At 50.6% G+C, this 17793-nt stretch overlaps 6 protein-coding genes across 6 annotated transcripts; 2 read left to right on the forward strand and 4 right to left on the reverse strand.

Moving 5' to 3' along the window:
- Positions 1-1566: 1566 nt before the first annotated feature.
- On the forward strand, positions 1567-2942 carry FMAN_06079 (related to MRS4-Protein of the mitochondrial carrier family (MCF)-unknown function; the record flags this gene model as incomplete). The annotated part of the gene is made up of 8 exons (XM_041827186.1): positions 1567-1604; positions 1681-1750; positions 1812-1847; positions 1922-2054; positions 2108-2200; positions 2260-2316; positions 2380-2851; positions 2909-2942. The coding sequence occupies 8 exons, from the start codon at positions 1567-1569 to the stop codon at positions 2940-2942; spliced, it is 933 nt and encodes a 310-aa protein (XP_041678174.1).
- Positions 2943-3956: 1014 nt separating this feature from the next.
- FMAN_06078 (uncharacterized protein) lies at positions 3957-5577 on the reverse strand (the record flags this gene model as incomplete). The annotated part of the gene is made up of 2 exons (XM_041827188.1): positions 3957-4541; positions 4594-5577. The coding sequence occupies 2 exons, from the start codon at positions 5575-5577 to the stop codon at positions 3957-3959; spliced, it is 1569 nt and encodes a 522-aa protein (XP_041678175.1).
- A 747-nt stretch (positions 5578-6324) lies between these two features.
- Positions 6325-7242, forward strand: FMAN_06077 (uncharacterized protein; the record flags this gene model as incomplete). The annotated part of the gene is made up of 1 exon (XM_041827189.1): positions 6325-7242. One exon carries the CDS (start codon positions 6325-6327, stop codon positions 7240-7242), a length of 918 nt encoding a protein of 305 aa, XP_041678176.1.
- A 133-nt stretch (positions 7243-7375) lies between these two features.
- FMAN_06076 (putative enzyme activator VAC14) lies at positions 7376-10709 on the reverse strand (the record flags this gene model as incomplete). Its single annotated transcript, XM_041827190.1, has 9 exons — positions 7376-7742; positions 7848-8007; positions 8062-8141; positions 8190-8308; positions 8364-9277; positions 9325-9982; positions 10048-10215; positions 10320-10482; positions 10642-10709. The coding sequence occupies 9 exons, from the start codon at positions 10707-10709 to the stop codon at positions 7376-7378; spliced, it is 2697 nt and encodes an 898-aa protein (XP_041678177.1).
- A 1434-nt stretch (positions 10710-12143) lies between these two features.
- On the reverse strand, positions 12144-13922 carry FMAN_06075 (putative delta 8-sphingolipid desaturase; the record flags this gene model as incomplete). The annotated part of the gene is made up of 2 exons (XM_041827191.1): positions 12144-13635; positions 13690-13922. 2 exons carry the CDS (start codon positions 13920-13922, stop codon positions 12144-12146), a joined length of 1725 nt encoding a protein of 574 aa, XP_041678178.1.
- A 1475-nt stretch (positions 13923-15397) lies between these two features.
- Positions 15398-17242, reverse strand: FMAN_06074 (putative LPD1-dihydrolipoamide dehydrogenase precursor; the record flags this gene model as incomplete). The annotated part of the gene is made up of 5 exons (XM_041827192.1): positions 15398-16015; positions 16069-16773; positions 16839-16918; positions 16984-17048; positions 17184-17242. 5 exons carry the CDS (start codon positions 17240-17242, stop codon positions 15398-15400), a joined length of 1527 nt encoding a protein of 508 aa, XP_041678179.1.
- Positions 17243-17793: the final 551 nt, after the last annotated feature.

A 17793-nucleotide genomic window follows, 5' to 3' on the forward strand; every position in this document is an offset into this window, starting at 1 on the left:
ACGGTACAAAGTTAGTAGTAGGGATTGAATCTTGGTATTACTATGTAAGATATTCCTCTGCCTCGTGTTCGCGCCCGATATTCATATTTCTCGTAACAACATGCTGTTAACCTCGGCAGCTATTCGTGCAAGCTAGTAAAGATCGATATGTACTGATCTTGATCTTGATTCCAAACCCGACGAGACGGTTACAGGGATTGTGATATGATATGAAGTGACGCTGATCCACTCTGCAAATCAGCAAATTGGCCAGTTTACGTACAGAGATGAGCATCTACCTTGTCTACGGAGTACGGATAGTGCAGATGGCCTTGCTGCTTGTATGTGCTGTATCTCTGCGTGACCTTCCACGCCTTCTATTATTGGGCGCGAATGCGCGCTGAGCTGAGACACATAAATGTACAGATAGGTAGGTACGAATACATACAATCAGAAAACAGAGTATTGGCGAATATGTCAGGCTTCAATTCGCAGCTCACAGTTGTGTATCAAGGCCAGCATTCGTGGGTAAGGTAATTGCAGTAAAGAACGAACTTGTGATATTAGGGCCGAGTCCGCCATCTGGCAATCGTTACTGCTCCGGCGGTGGATAAACTGATAATGGATATGACTGCACTTCCGCGGGCATATAAGCGCAACAGGAGATGGCGGAGAAATGGCTCGCCTCACAATTTAGCAATGAAAATACCTCGCTGTTTGCTAAGGTAGCTTAGTCCATAGGTTGTTATCTGAGCCGACGCGCCGAGCTCCCTGAACCACGCTAGTCCAAACGATAGAGGCCCTAGAGGAGGGGGAAAGGGAGTAGAGGGGAGGGGAAAGGAGAAGACGTGTATGCGGACAGACGTAGGTACCTAGGTTAGTAGCTTGCAGCAGAAGGATACTTGCCGTAGCTCCCGTCCGGCCTCCGAGGCCGTAAACGGAGCTGTCTCATCCAGACCTAGAGGAGAAAAGAAAAAAAAAAGAAAAAAAATCTAGGTAGCCAGTAACTATGGGACTGCCCTGGACAAAGGGTAGCTCCAGAGCCTACAGGCACTTAACCTGGCCTGGAGATTTTCCCGGGCTGTCCAATTCAGACTAGGTAAGGTAGTTAGAACAACACCACCACCAGCCTCTGAACTACTTTTTTTACTCCATCGCCTCCGCTCGGCTTTGGACTTCTTTCTTGCATTTCTTACACCTTTTTACTGCCGGCGACAAGACTTACTATTCATTGATCGGTGTATTCGAATAGGCCGAGGCGAATCAAGAACAGAGCTCGGACATAGCAACCACTTTGCACGGTCTTTTCAGCTCCAGCAAGTCGAGGCCTTATTTTTCGCCCCGAACTTAGTACCTAGGCCTTATCTCAACTTCGACATCGTCATCGTTTTCGCGACCATCCTCAGGCGCAACTCCATATCTTGAGCCTCCTGCAGCCCCCGTACACGACATAGCCGACTCCATCCACGGCACATATCGCTCGTCGTCACTTTTACAGCAGCAATTGCCTCGATACCTCCTCCAGTCGCCAACCTGGCGGCCCTCGAGACCAAGCCTTTCGGCGGAGCATCGGAAGCTGTGGCCGCCATGGCCCAGCCAAGTGCAGACCCAGTCGAAGAATACGAGTGAGCACAACTCAACATCCTCTTCCAGATGGACACATACACCCCAGGGCCTCGAAATTGACTGGTTTTCGCACAGCTATGAATCTCTTCCGCCCAACTTCTCCCTCCTGCAGAACATGGCAGCAGGCGCCTTTGCCGGCATAGCAGTATGAAACCCTCCGACAAGCAATACGAGTTATACCGGGCTAATTTTGCGTCTTCCTGCAGGAGCACACTGCCATGTATCCCATTGATGCAATCAAGGTATGCTTCTAACCTGCACTCTCTCTACGCGTTCGTGCATGCTTTGTCGATCTCGAGTCTGACACAATTCTTAGACCAGAATGCAAATCCTCAACCCCAGCACCACACCGGCCTACTCGGGCGTCATTCGTAATACCGTTCAAATTGCCCGCACCGAGGGATTCTTCAGCTTATGGCGCGGCATGTCTAGTGTCATAGTTGGAGCTGGTATGTAAACCACGTCGTGGCCAGGCCTGTTAACCGTTGCTAAAATCACTTAGGTCCTGCGCATGCCGTCTATTTTGCAACATATGAAGCAGTCAAACATGCCATGGGCGGTAACCAGGCCGGTGTACACCATCCCCTCGCTGCTGGTAAATATACAATTTCTGCTCAGTTTGCGATCTGACAGCTACTGACTAAATCTCCGCAGCCACCAGTGGTGCCGCTGCCACTATTGCTAGCGACGCGTTCATGAACCCTTTCGATGGTACGCTCCCTACGCCGCAACTTTTCGAGCACCTAGAACATGGCCGCTGACAACCTGTTACAGTCATTAAGCAGCGCATGCAGATTCAAAATTCGAGCAAGATGTACCGATCCATGCTGGACTGCGCCAAATATGTCTACAAGTCCGAGGGCCTGGGCGCTTTCTACATCTCGTACCCTACGACACTGTCCATGACAGTCCCCTTTACAGCTCTACAGTTCCTCGCATACGAGTCTATTTCTACCGCCATGAACCCTGCAAAGAACTACGACCCCTTGACACATTGTTTGGCCGGTGCTGTTGCTGGTGGCTTTGCTGCTGGTCTTACCACTCCCATGGATGTCATCAAGACTATGCTCCAGACTCGCGGAACCTCCACTGACCCCGAAGTGAGAAGCGTCAACAGTTTTATCGGAGGCTGCCGCCTATTATATCGAAGAGCCGGTGTCAGAGGCTTCTTCAAGGGTGTGCGACCTCGCATTGTTACCACAATGCCCAGCACAGCCATCTGCTGGTCGGCATATGAGTTTTCAAAGTATGTGGCATGGCTAAATCAAATTGGTAACCGAAGCTAATGTTTAAACCTAACCAGGTCCTACTTCATCAAGCGCAACGATGCCGCCTGAACATCACATCTAAGTCTTGGAATACTTGGATGACCAGACCTCAACTCTGCATAGATTTGCAACCATGTTCGACACCCTACGATTATCTTCATGAGAGATGGCTTTGGGAGCGAGGACGCTTTAGAGAGCATGGATATGGGACTGAGACGGCTACAACGACAGCATCCGAAATACCCTTGAACAAAACCCTTTTGATTCGACGCTTCCCCGGTACGGCTCGAGCCCTTTATCCGGAGGACCTCTACCGACTTTGCAAATGACCACGACCTCACAAAGGACGACGGTCAAATAAGGATCGAGGCAAGCGACGGATCGTGTACATAAAGAAATATCATCACTTCTTACGAACGAAAAAATCGGAGAGCGGCGACCTGAATGGGAAACGGACGAGTTATTGCTAGTGTTGATTCATGCAGTTAGACAGCGGAAGAGTGTTATGATAGGTTGCCTGTTGTTACTTATGTCAAAATACTAAGCGGATATGCTTTGGCATCATACCTTTTCTAACGGGTCTTGATTCACACATTCATTACCTTGGATCTCGCATAAGTTGTGACTATTCCAATTGGAGCAATGGGTTTGTTCTGTTCCTCAAAGGTGGCAATGCGTGTGTCCATTGCGATGTCGCTGTGGCGCCGACGTCGGCGGTGATGAAATTGTACCGAGGCCGAGCAACCACGCTTCTTCAGGCTACTAAAAACTAGGCAAATAAATTGACATATTGATTTGACTTGAATATTTGACTTGCGGTATAAACATATAATTCTCAAGGTATACGATCTCACTATATACTGTTCTTGACGAAAGTGAGCGATCCGCGGAAACTCCGACGCCATTAACCCCTATACTCCTGTTGGGAGGACAGCCCCGCGCTTCTTGATCTCTAGGCAAAGATGTAGGTACCAGCAAAGACTCCCTCCCGATCAAGCAAAACTGCCTCTGTGGATTGATCCCTTCGCTATGTAACTCCTCAGTAGTATCTTTTTCAAAACTTCAAAATCTGTCGCGTGCTTCCTAGAATCCAAATGGTTGACCACCGAACTGGAACTTGATATTGGGACCACCACCCCCACCGCCTTGCTGGAACATGAATGGATGACCACCACCACCGAAGGGGTTGCCCTGTCCCTGGAAAGGGTTTGGCCTCTCTTGAGAGTTGGGATCATCGCCACGGTCGAAACGGGCACGTAATTCGGGGTCGCTAAGAACTTCGTATGCCTCGTTGATGCTGGCCATCTTCTTCTCGGCCTCTTCCTTGGGGATACCTTGTTTGGCGGCCTTGTCAGGGTGGAAGATCTTTGATTGCTTGCGGTAGGCCGACTTGATTTGGCGCTCGTCGGCGTCGTTCTCGACACCAAGCACCTTGTAATAGTCCTTGGTCTTGCTGCGCTTGAGGGCAATATGAGCCTTGTTAAGAATTGGGTTGACCTTCTCCTTCAGATCGGGGCGGATCTCGGCGGCCTTCTCAAGGGTAGCAATGGCGGCGTCGTAAAGCTCACTCTTGAGTTGAGCCTTACCCTTGTGAAGAAGACCCCAGAAAGAGTCAGGGTTGAGTTGTAGTGACTCGTCACAGTACTTGGGTGCTTCTTTGTGGCTTGACTACGGTAGAGTTTAGTGATATGCAGGGATTGTACGAGGCCGAAGAACTCACCTCGGTGTATGCTTGACAGGTCATCTCGACCAAATTCTCCAGAAGCTGGATACGGGCGGTCTTAGGGATGCTCTTGTTCTTCTTAAGCTCCTCCACTTGATTTCGGACATCAGGCACCAAGCCAGAATCATCGGCAGTACCGACCAATGCCCTGCCCGCTGTGGTAGGCTGTCCTCGGCTGAGTTGTCCCTGGATCTTCTTGTATGCTTTCTCGACCTTCTTCTCCTGCTTGTGCAACTTCTTGCAGATCTTGGAATCAGGATCTGATTGAAGACACTTCTTGACTTGTCCAATACCATTCTCCAGGTCACCCAAAGCGTAGAACGAAGTCGCCGAAATGACGATATGGGGAGAAGTGTCGCCAGGCTTCATGTGAAGGACGTGCTGCAGATCGCTAAGGGCAAGTTCGACATCGCCGAGCTCGAAGCGACAGTGCGCTCGGAGTTCACGCAGATGAGGAGATCGACTCGCGACAACGATTGCAGTACCGGCATGGCTGACACACTCTTCCCACTTCCCGCCCTTGCTAGCCATGTCAGCTAGGTGAGCTGCCAGCTTGGCCTCTTCCAGCTCGACAAACTCAGCCGACTTGGGAGCCTTTCCAGCAAGACCGTACTGGGCCTTTGCGGCATCCCAATCTCCAGCCTTGGCACGAAGCCTGGCGAGTTGAAGATGGGCTCCCTCAAAGCCAGGCTTGAGGGACAGGACTTTGTTGAAATCGTCAGTTGCCTGCGAGGTTCGGCCGAGTGAGAGATATGCGGTGGCCCGTTTAAAGAGGGAAAGGTAGTTCGTCGGGTCGCGGGCGATGGCAGCATCGTAGTACACGAGAGCTTCGCTGGTCTCGCCACGGGACAGATGTGACTGCGCCTTTGTCAAGAGGTTCGAAACAGGGAGATCGGCCGGGATATCTTGCGGCGAAAGGGCGCTGGCAGTTGCGAGGAAGGCCGTAGCAGCCACCGCCAGACCAGCAAGATTGAGATGCATCTTATCTTGATCAAGTTTGTTCGAGTCCAACCAAGTATTCTATCGATAGGTCGAGGGGCAAATCGCAGGCGATGTATATAAATTGCAAGATGTTAGCGGCAATGCATCCACTTCAGTGGGTGCTATAGTTGACGACGAGTACACGGCGGCAACGATGGCAAAGTCTGCTTGAGTATAGAAGAATAGGGACAAAGAAAGAATAGAGGGTTTAGCATTGACAAGGGACAAAAAGGACAACTCAACTTGTTAAAAGAAGCCAACAACCGGAAAAGGCGACACCACTCAACTTAGCCGGGAGAGTTCACGTCTGTCAGCCAGGTACATGGATCAGTCTGGAATGCCATAGGTGGCCACAAGTACTTGTCTACCAATCCAGGCGGAACCCCCCCAAACTCGGGCCCGAGCCTACATGTCTAGCATGTTCTTCCTGCAGGAATTAGTGGCGGGCACTATAACTTAGTACACTCAGGGACCGAATCATTTCTGCCACAGCAGTTTGCATGGGTTCCCACCTCCAAATCAATCAATTGACAGGGACTCGACCCGACCGGGAACGACAGGCACGGCCTGCAGCTAGCCAGGGCCGGGTTGTTTGTTCTGTGGCGTCACCGTCACGACCGCTATTGATTTGATTGATTGATTGATTTGTTTTGTTGATGCACCTCAAACTTGGAGACTTCCGCACCAAACCCGCTCCTTGATTCACGACAGAGACATTTATTCACCTGTCCTCTCACGCACCCAGCCATGGCGCATCATCGTCTCCTCAGCCAAGATTCGGCCATTTTCTCTCCGTCGGTTGCTCGTATCGCGGCTTCCACCGCCCGCGATTGGTCCTATATCGACGCCTGGCTCTCCTCCAAATTTCATCCTCGACCAGTCCCGTCTTTCGAGCGCAATAACGACACTCTCAAAGCCCTATTAACCCTCGCCTCTGTCAACGAAGCTGCCGATGATGAGCGTAATCTGGTAGCCAAGTCTGAAGCAACTGCTTTGCAGGAGCTCGCCGACTCCGAGAGGAAGATCGACAAGACCAGCCGGCCACTCAGGGAAGGCCTCATTGAAGCCGTGGAGCACAACCTGCCTACCGACGGCCACACCGCTCTTGATGCCATGGCCAATATGGCTCTCCAATTCGGGGTCGCTTTCCCAGAGCCCGACACACTAGGTCAGCGCATGTGCCAACTTCAGGCAGGCATCCATGATGCTGAACGGATGAAGGCCCGCGTCGAGGTTCTCCATAAACATATAGACGACGAAGCAGCTCGTGTAAAGGAACTTCTCAAAGAGCTACAGAGAGACGACTATCAGCCTCCGGCACATTTGGCCAAACAGAACCTCGACATGCAGCGCAAGGTCAAGGCGTTGTCCGCCAAACTACCTGAGCTTCAAGACAAGGTTGCTGCTCTGGCTGCATCCGCCGACGCCTCGCACCCAACCATTGCCGACCTTGCTCGCGACGAGCAGGCATACTTGTCAGTGTTGTCACGAAAGAAGGAGCTTGACCTCCAGCTGGCCACGTTTCAAGGTCTTCCTAGCAATCCAGATGTGGCCAGAGCAGAACTTGAAGAGCTTCGAGATCAGCTACGTTCCGTAGAATCGCAGCGTGATGCTGTCTTTGAAGGCTTAGTGGAACGTGAAAGTCCTGTTAAGCGACGACGCTGAGTTTGCCTTATTTGATCCTTGGCCTGATACTATACATTAATGAACCTGAACACTATCAACTCTACTTCCACATCAAGTCGACACACCAGAAAAATAACGCTCAGTACCTATATAACCAAAGTGGAATCAGTCGCTATGGGTTTCGCCGCCCTTTACCTGCCACGGCGCCACCCAATCTTCCAAATTGTCTACCCAACCCGATTCTTTTGGCCGGCACTGGGGGAGCGGGTGCCGGCTCTTTCTGGGGAATCGTTTGCAAGCCGACACCCCGTGCTTCCTTGCCTTTGACGTCTACCGCTCCGTCGCCAATGCGGAGTTCACTGACCCCCATCGGTGGGACTTCGTCACCGTCCATGTTGTTCTGACGCTGCGCGCGTCTAGCTCGTTCCTGCACACTTCGAAACTTTTCCAGGAGTTCAACCCATCGTATATTCCCCTCTTCCCTGCTCTTGAGTCGATTGGGTCTGTCAAAATTGGAGCTGCTTGTAGTTGGAGGAGCCCTGTCCACAGGTTAGCTTGCCACAAAAGCCAGTATATGCCACTGGGAGTTCAGAGCTAAGCAAACCTTGCCCAACACGCCAACAGTAAAGTAATCTTCAACTTACGTTCGAGGTGCCGCATGTAGATAACCAATAGAGCTGACGCTGTTGAGTCTGTTCTTCAGCGCAGCAAATGCCGAGGACTGCGGTAGAAGCATGAGAATACCATACATGCACTTGTATAAGTATGGGTACTTCTCAGGTTCCAGGAGCTGTAGTCTTAAGTCTGGGCGGGTTGTTAGTTCGTGTACGACAAGTGGATGATGGTGACTACGCTTACAAGTGAAGACGGGTGACTCAATGAGCTGTACTAGTTTATCTACTTGTATGAGCATGTTGACTGTCATGTCCAATTCACCGCTGAAGCGCGTCAGTGTGAGTAGAATATTCTGTTGCGCCCGGGCTTACAAGATCTGCAGCAAGTTGTAAGCTTGCTCATAGGCCTGGGCGAGCAAGCAAAGTGAGAAGGTGGCGACAGCATTATAGCACCATGATCGAAACAATGCCACAAATAGCGTTTGACCATCCTTGAAGTTGTCAGCATTCTTGTCTTGAATTGTAGCCTAGGAGGCGTTCCCCTACCTTTGTTTCAAGGTTTCGTAATCTTTTTCGAACGTCTGCTAGCTGTGGAGCAGTAATGAGGTTGTTGTTAAGGTTCTGCACCATTATGCTTGCAAATTCGACGTCTTCCTCTTTCTCGATGCAGTCTGCTAGTGTCCTGTAAATCCTCTCCGGGCTCAGGCTTAAACACAGTTGCCGAATGATGAGATTTCCTCGAGTTTCAAGCAGCTTTCGATCTGTTGAGAAAAGCTGTAAGAGATTGACCATGAAATTTGCAAAGTAGTCGTCCTCTGTATTCCTTGAGATTTGTGAGAGAAGCTGAAGATCCTTGGTTACTACGGCGTCTGAGGGATCGGACAATGTCTTCAGCAATGCTGGGAACGTGCCATCGTTGAAAGCGAGGACCTTTCGGGGAGCCTTCCTGTGCAGCATAATAAGCCACGTCAAGGCGGCCACCCGGGTCGCTTCATGGTCGTTGAGGAAGAGGAGAGTCAGGGAGTTGACGGCGGCGGCATAGTCCAGATCGGCTTGTGTCTGCGTAATGTTGATATCAGCGGGAGTCGATATCGAGCGGCCTTGAGCAGGCGTAGGACTACGGAGATCGAGGTCTCTAGAGCTTGATAGAGATGCCCTGTTGCTGTTGTTGCCCTCGGCCCCCTTTTCTCCGGGAACTGGAAGTCGAGAGGTTGAGAGATGTTGAGGCGGCTGAACAGGAGGTGGCGGTTGACTCAACTCCGAGTCGTCAGAGAGTGAAACGACATAGTCCATCAGGCATGTGTTGACCCGGGTTGCTGCTTGATGAATGGTTTCTTTGGTGCTGGCCATAGCTGGGAGCATATGGGCGAGGATCTTGGGCGTAAAGGGAAGGACTTCTTCAGGGCAAATATCTAGAAATTCAACAACCCATCTTAGTGACTCGAGGAGACAATCCTCCTCTGATGTCATATTAGCCGTCGTCCAAGGAACTTCAAGGATAACAAACCTAGCGGAGAATCGAGCGTGGCAGTAAGTATCTGGAGAATCTCCTTGTAATTTATCTCGACATCTTGTCCAGGAATCCAATCCTCTCCACTATCGTCATCGTCATCGAGTGCGGCGTCTGAGTCGAGCTCATCTCCTTCCTCAAAGTCAGGGTTTATCGATTCGCTATCGATCGAGTCTTGTCGTTTCCGCTTGGCGCCCTCTTTAGACCGTTTGCTTTCCAAGATGCCCTTCTTTATACGCGCAATGCGCTTGATCTCGTTCAAAAACTTATCCAAGCAGGTTTGTGTGGCAACCCTCACATCCGAATTCTGGTCAGAAAGGAACTTGAGAAGACCTCCAAGGAAGTCTGGGAGATATGTGACGAGCTCCAGGTCGGGTATAGAATCGAGCAACGTAATCCATCCCACAAGGAACTGCCGAGTGAAGGGATTAATAACCCAAATGCGCTCTTTCAGGAGTGGAATGAACCGAGGTAGGGAGAACGCCGTCGGCAAGTGAGAGTTCTCGCCCAGCGAAACCTTATCATCGCCATCGAACTCTGGCGGTGCCTCGAGAATAGAGACGTATGAAGCAGCAGACTCAGATACAATATCTTTTACGAGTCGATCCAACAGTTCCGCTCCGTTTTTGACTGACAGCTCCGAGTCCGCCCCAAGCTGGCAAGCCCAGCATATCAGTATGGTTGACTTATCAAATGTGAAGCCCGGAGGGGAGAACATACCTTGCAAAGCTGATCAAAGATACTATTAAAATACACCAATATTTCTCCCTTTGCAACCTTGGCTATATTGTACATGGCCTCGCAAGCATAATACCTTACCCTTGCATCTTGGTCGGTGAAACATGCCAGGACAGGGGGAACAATCTTGGCGAGATATCTGGGTAGTTCCTGGCTTGTAAGTTAGATATAGACTCTTGGAGAAGACTAAGGTACTAGATCTCTTCTAAGACATCCAGCATTGAAACGAGAAGATGCCGTAGGTTGAAACGTACTGGACCAAGGGCAATAGCGGCGGCAGCGAGGCCTATCAAGCCGCCATTTCTTGCATGAGGCTGATGCACAGCGTACGCATAGTCGTTGCAAAGCTGTTCCAGAATATCATGAACTCGCTGATAGTCCTTGACACTGACTAGATCTCGAATTACACGCTCAAGCCTGTGGTATGAAAGTCAGCATTTGCATCTTTGAAGCTTGAAAGCAATGGTATTAAGTCGTCGGACCGAGGTATGACCTCTTGGCGAAAATGAAAGCAGAGCGCTATCGAGAATATTGCTGAGAATACAATGGATATATGTGATGGGAAGTGAGACATACTCCAGAGCCCCGATCTTACGTTTGTCGTAGAGCTTATCATTAAGGGCACGCTGGATGTTGGCATCCATAACTGTAGCTCATTCACATCGTCCGCTAGGCGCGACGAGATAGCGGTAGGTACGTAGCTTGCTTGCTGGCTCAGTGGAGGTAGATGGGGTGACAGATTATCTAACGATGACAGAATAAGAACGAACGAGAATCCCTCATGTGGTAAAGAAAAGTAAGGGAGAGCTTAGTTTGAGCTTGGAGTTGTTGTTGTCGTAGGTAGGAATTAAGTTCCAAAGTGGTTGGCTCGTTTGAGATGGAGCAGGGAATCTTGCTTCCATCCACGCGCACTGTATGGTAACCTGGACAGGGAAGGAGTAGCCCCACGAGTCTCGACTTTTGGGGGACGTCCACCTTTTAGGACTTTGTACTCCGTGCTCGTGATCTGACGTACCTAAGGTACTAACCTAGTACCTACGCCTTCGGACGCGTCTACTTTTGTGTTTCGACCTGTTGAACCTTGAGATTGAGTTTCATTTGTTTGTTGATTATGCATAGAAAAAGCCTAGAAGAGTACCTACTTGCTATTGATCGTTAACTCTACCTTATCAGCTTGCTGCCTGTATAAATGAGACTCCCACTTAACTCTCATCAAACCCGAAATCAATATATACTCTACTCTTATACTTAACAAGTCTATCCTAGGACATGCATAATCATATCAACCCGCATCAAGATCGGAATGTCGTTCTCATGAAATATGCACGCGTCCACGAATTAAACGCCTTAAGGCTTTATGCTTTCTGCCCCTCATCATGACCCCTCGTGCGACAAATCGACGTCACTCAACTACCACCACTGGCCCATGTGATGGGCGGCAAGCCCGGTTCTTCATCTGCCCAATGCTAACCTTGAAGCCTCAAAGGAACACCTTCGGCGAGGCTAAGGGCACATTTCATCACCACTACAGCTTACAACTCACCATGTGACCAAGGCTTACTGAGGTTAGTCAGAGGCCTCAAACCTGTGGTGCCCAAACAACTTCTATCATCTGGAAAGAGCCAGACGTTACTCCAATAGCTGAATCAGAAAGCTCAATTCCCCAGATGACCCAGCAAGAAATTCGATGCTCGCGGGCTGTACCATGGGTCGCACACGCAAGGCACTTGTTTCCCCCCCAAACCCAAGTCTCACAACTCCGGACTTTATGAGCTTCTAGACCAAGACTTTGCCCACACGCTGCCCTATGGAGAGCAGAGTTTGCTTCCAACATAGGTACTAAGTCAACAATTACACCTTGTGGCAGTGACACATCTCAATGCCTAAGACAATATCACGATTGTCGACGAGAAGAGAAAGTAAGACAGAAATATTCGTAAATTCGTCATTACACCTCACAAACGATCGAGCATGACAGTCCGCATCGGTCTAATCTAAGCAAAGCTTTTGACGATTTTGCAAGCAGAAACCGGCGCATATATATACAGCAAAATGCCAGTCTGTCGGTCATGTTTCGTCTAATGGTGATGGCCTGAAAGGTCCCCATTCTGAATCGCCTGCTGGCACTTAGCAAGGATGGCCGCCTGTCGAGAAACCTCTGCCAGCCTTCCAATAACCTGCTGGTTGCCGTTGGCGAACCCATACAACGCGTAAGGGATGTTGACCTCGTTACAGAACTCCTGGACGAGCTTCTGTGTCGCACGCAGATTATGGCGCGGTACGCGAGGGAAGAGATGGTGAATAACCTGGAACTGAAGTCCTCCATGGAAGAAGTCAAGCCACTCAGGACAATCAACGTCCATAGTGGTTCGAAGCTGTCTCTGTGGGAACGACTCCTGAGGTCCCAGTTCAACTGTGCTCATGGCAAAGTGAGACAGGACAATCTGAACATGGAGAGGCGAGGCGGTGATGTTGCTGATCATGACAAAGTAGAATCGGGTCCAGTTGTCAGGGAGAAGGTTGTATACCAGACCATAGCCGAACCAGGTCCAGAAGAAAACCTGTCCAATGATCTCAAGCCACCAGATAACCAAGCCAGGCCCCTTCTTTGGACCTCGGCCCATGATGAGGTGGTCCCATGAGAGTCGGTAGAGGTTGAAACGAGCCAGTGCAAGTAGTGGGTAGTAAGTCCAGGCCTGAACTCTAAGTAGAACTTTTGCCACAGCATCATAGGCCATGACTCTCTCGTAGTATGTTGATCTCAAGCTGCCTAGAAGACGGTGAGAGACGGCAAAGAGAGGCATGTGCTCAATATCGGGGTCGTGCTCCGGTGCATTGGTAATAACGTGGTGCACGTTGTGATTACGCTTCCACCATCCTATCGACAAACCTCCCATAAAGTCGGCGATCAGGGCTCCGATGCAAGAATCAATGAGGTAGCTATGAGTGATACCCATATGCCCAGCATCGTGGACTGTAAATGAGAGTTGATGCCAAAGGGCGCCCAGAAGAAAGGCACTCAGAGCGTACCATTCGTGGTGGAGACAGAAAGCTGAACCGACCGCCAATGCAGTGTATCGAATGAATTCGATTCCATAGGCCTTGTAGTTGCAGTTGTAAAGCCCTGTGTCGTAGACCTTCTGGTGGAGCTCGCGATATTTGGCAACGATCGTGGCTTGTGTTTCCTTGTCGGGAGGAGGGTACTTGTCGAGGTCGAGGCTGATATGTTCGCGAGTAATGGTATCAAGGTACGACATGCCATCAAGATCTGGCTCTTCTACGCTAGAAGCAGATGATATCGAGGGCGCCCGAGCTCCGTCCTTCTTGTTCGTCTTTCGCTGTCTTGCCCCGGCGGTCTCTTCCTCGTCGAAGACTGGTGATGGGACACGAGTTGACGGAGCGCTCGAGTCTTGGTCTTTGTGGGATCCCCCCTCGGCGTTAGCTCGTTCAATTTCTTCGTGTGTACGGTAAACGCCTCCCTGGATAGGCGGCAGGAAGTTCTCCCAAGTTCCTTCAATCCGACCGATGCGATAGCGCAGGACTTTCTGGCGTGTCTCAAAACAGTGTAGACTACTCGGCAGATTAGCATTGACCCCGTAGACCCAGGATTTGTTTGTAGCCTACGCATCGATTTCATCAGAAGCATCCTTGCCCACCATGTGAAGCATAGCCTTGTCGCCTCCGGGGTGATAGGGCATCCAAGCATCCATCTTAATGACTTGGTTATGGAAGATAGTGACATGCTTGCCTTGGGCGATCAAGGCCTCAATCTCGTCCCTGGTCATAAGCTTTGGTGTCTTCTCCGGCGCATTACCTGCCAGAGGCGGCAGGCCTGTAACGACAGCACTATGGGCCATAGTGAAGGGCAGATTGAAACAGAGGAAAGAATACCTCGGACAACAACACTGCTAGAAAGAGTGTGGAGGACTCTGCTGCACCCAACAACAGAATTGTCCAGGGCTGGGTGTCTCCAAGCGAGGGATGAATGGGGGAGTGCCCGAGGTTTAAATGTGCAAGTTAAAAAGGGGCCGATTTCAGCTTGCGGTCGAATCATATGCAGCTCAATTCACCGCATCTTATCAGTTCCTTCAGCGAAGTGCGTGCCTTTTCCTAGCTCCGGCAGTGGTGGAGCGGCGCAGCTGGTAGCACACCTCACTTCTGTCAAAGTGGCCCGATCTCTCCGCTGCAACAGAGGGGCTATGATTTACCCCGCCACCAGTTGGAAGGCCGCCTTCAGCAAAGGGCCCTTGTCAACATTGACTTCCAAGCTTCCATCTCGTACATCCCTAGGCCCCTGGTTTCAGCAATTAGGTACTGTTGCAAAAGGCTCCATCGCTGCATACGCAAGTCTCTGTCCCTGAGTCTAGGCACCAAAATTAGATACAGGATGCGGCGACTCAATCGAGACACAGGATCTCCAACCTGGTGGAGACATGCAGAGCAAAGCAGCGTGAATCACCAATACCATGTTGCTTTTGATCAGTGACAACGATTGACATCCGTATTTCCGCTATTGTGAAGCTCTTCGGGTTCCTGAGACCCCGTCTTCACCGATTGGTGAGCTCAGATGCTTTGCATTCTCCATCACTCACAACAGCATGACTCAATTGGTCCTTTCACTGCCAGCTACAACTCAAAAAGTGTCGATAATAATAACGGGTTTGGGGAACATCAACTACCTATATTCATATTCCTCAGCACTAGCCAGATTCCTAGCTGGCTCCTGGTCGAGAATGGGCTGATCTGGTGTATTCCCTCACAAGAACCTTTCGACTTGAACAACCTTGTAAATCCACCGTTGCAAACGGGTTCAGGGCTAGTGTCCCTCGAGGGGCCTGTGTGAGTTGAAGTTGTTCGACTTGTATTCTCGAATTCGTATTCGATTCGTTCGAGTAACTAATAGGTTCATGAAAATGAGAATAATACCGGAATGGAGCGCTGGTCTCGCCGATCTATCTCTCTCTTTCTCGGTTTTTGTTCTCAATACTACACAGTTTTTGAATACTTTGATCTAAAGCTTGTCCTGACTAAGATGGTACATCAATTTTTGTAAAAGAGTCAAGGGCATATTTAGCCAGTCGATTCGAAAGAGAGACTTTGTTATTCATCATATAATTTGTATTCTTCTTTCACGCAGTGCAAATAATCTTGGAACGCAAGCAACGCATCCTGCCGTGTGATTTCCAGGCATCATGCTTGAACAGACAGAATTATTACTAATTTACACAACCCAGAGTCCCAAATGCCCCGGGCTCTATCCCGTTCGCACTATCCTGTTGATGCCTCCTCTTGACTCTGTGTCATCTTTTTCATTATGTTCCTCAAGCATTGCTTAGAAGTGGATGGCCTTGGCGTGAGTGGCCATGGCAGCCTCCTTGAAGGCCTCGGCAAGTGTGGGGTGAGCGTGGCAGGTTCGGGCAATATCCTCACTGGAAGCACCATATTCGAGAGCCAGAGTACCCTCAGCGATCATCTCGCCAGCGTTGGGGCCGATAATGTGAACACCGAGAATGCGGTCAGTCTCGGGATCAGCGAGCATCTTGACCATACCCTCAGTGTCCTGGTTGGTCTTGGCTCGAGAATTGGCAACGAAGGGGAAGGTTCCGACTCGGTAAGGGATGTTCTGGTTCTTCAGGTCCTGCTCACTCTGGCCGACCCAGGCGACCTCAGGATGGGTGTACATAACGGAGGGAATGGCACCATAGTTGACATGGCCGTAACCCTTCTTGATGTACTCGACAACGGCAACAGCTTCCTCCTCAGCCTTGTGGGCAAGCATAGGGCCGAAGGTGACATCGCCAACACATCGGATGTGGGGGATCTTGGTTCGGTACTCGGAGTCAATAATGACACGGCCACGGTCGTCAGCCTCGAGGCCAATGTTCTCAAGGCCGAGGCCGCCGGTGTAAGGTCGTCGACCAATGGCAACGAGGACGACGTCGGACTCGATCTAGTAGTGTTTGTTAGAACTGTAGGTAAAACAATTGGATTTGATACACATACAGATTCGGGCTTACCACCCTTAGCGGAGTCAACCTCAAGCTTGACCTTGTCGCCAGACTTGTCGCCACTGACAACCTTGGTGTTGAGCTTGAACTCGAGACCCTGCTTCTTGAGGATCTTCTGGGTGTTCTTGGCGATCTCAGTGTCCATACCGGGGCCACCAATCTGGCCGAGAAACTCGACAATTGTGACCTTGGAGCCAAGTCGCGACCAGACAGAGGCCATCTCGAGGCCAATGATACCACCACCAATGACGGTCATGGTCTCAGGGACTTGCTCAAGAGCGATAGCACCAGTGCTGGTGATAACACGCTTCTCGTCGATCTCAAGACCGGGGAAAGGAGTGGCCTCGGAACCAGTAGCAATAAGAATGTTCTTGCCGCGAACGCTGGTCTCACCGCCCTCGTTGAGGTCGACCTTGATCTCATGCTCGTTGACGAAAGAACCAGCACCCTTGATGTACTCGACGCCGTTCTTCTTGAAGAGGTACTCGATACCCTTGGTGAGACCGCTGACGGAAGTCTCCTTGGCCTTCATGAAGTTGGCCAGGTTAAGCTTGACCTCGCCGACCTCGATACCGCGGGCCTTGGTGTCGTGGAGGATCTGGTGGTAGAGATGCGAGTTGTTGAGGAGAGATTTTGAGGGAATGCAGCCGACGTTCAAACAGGTACCGCCGAGGGAGCCACGCTTCTCAATGCAGGTAACCTATGAGATGAAAAGATCTGGTCAGCCAATTCTATCCACTTAGTGGTTCCCCATATAAAACCAACCTTCATGCCCTCTTGTCCAGCCTTGATAGCAGCGACGTAGCCAGCAACGCCGCCACCGATAACAACGAGATCCTTCTCCTCTACAAGAAATTCTGGTCAGCGGGTTGTTCGGCGTGGTGTTCCGACGAGCTCGGAGGCAACATACCAGCTGAAGAGGCATATCCACGGCTGAATCGCGACAGCGAGGAGGAAGCGACGACACTGGGGAGCCTATCGATCAGGAAGACACATTGTTAGTTAACGAGCCATATTTGCCTCGATGACGGATTGGTCCCAACAGAAGCGGGCTTAAACAAGCTTCTCCTGGATCCATTCGTCGCAAAGCGCATTGTGGTATTAACGTACGTAGACTTCTGGAAAGCCGGGCGAGCAACAGCTCGTGATATTAAGCGACTGGAAAGCATGATATGGGTTGTGTGGGAAAGACAATGGAGGACAGACGGATTGTGGAGAGGAAGGGGGAAGATGAGGTAGAAAAAGTCGACGAGGTTGAGGTTGAGGCGTTGCCGCAACAAAGCTCGCCCGCCTTCTAAAAAGCACAGGGCACTTCAAGTCCAGTAAGGCAAAGCACTGTAATGCACTACAGGGAGCTTCGGCAAAGAGAAGCCCGCCCATTTGTCAGGTAATTTTTTCCTGGACGTCAGCCGACACGTTGACACGATTGGTCATTTCTTCGGTGAGGGGGCCACCTACAGCACCCTCACCTCCCCTCCGCGTGCCCTGTAAAGCTTTTGCTAGGTCTCGTTGGAGAAAACTGCCCCCTGGACATATATCTCCGGTCCCGTTGTCGAATGGCATTGCATTATATCTCCAACTTTTGGATCCATTCCCGGTTTCAGTGGTGGTTCACGCTAAGTCTTGCCTGGGAATTCGGGCATTTCGTCCCAACGCACGCCGAAACGGTTCTCCCCAAAGATTGATGTCGCTCAACCACAGCTTATCCCGCCTCTTGCAC

This window comes from Fusarium mangiferae, assembly GCF_900044065.1.
Source record: "Fusarium mangiferae strain MRC7560 genome assembly, contig: FMAN_scaffold002, whole genome shotgun sequence".
Taxonomy (NCBI): domain Eukaryota; kingdom Fungi; phylum Ascomycota; class Sordariomycetes; order Hypocreales; family Nectriaceae; genus Fusarium; species Fusarium mangiferae.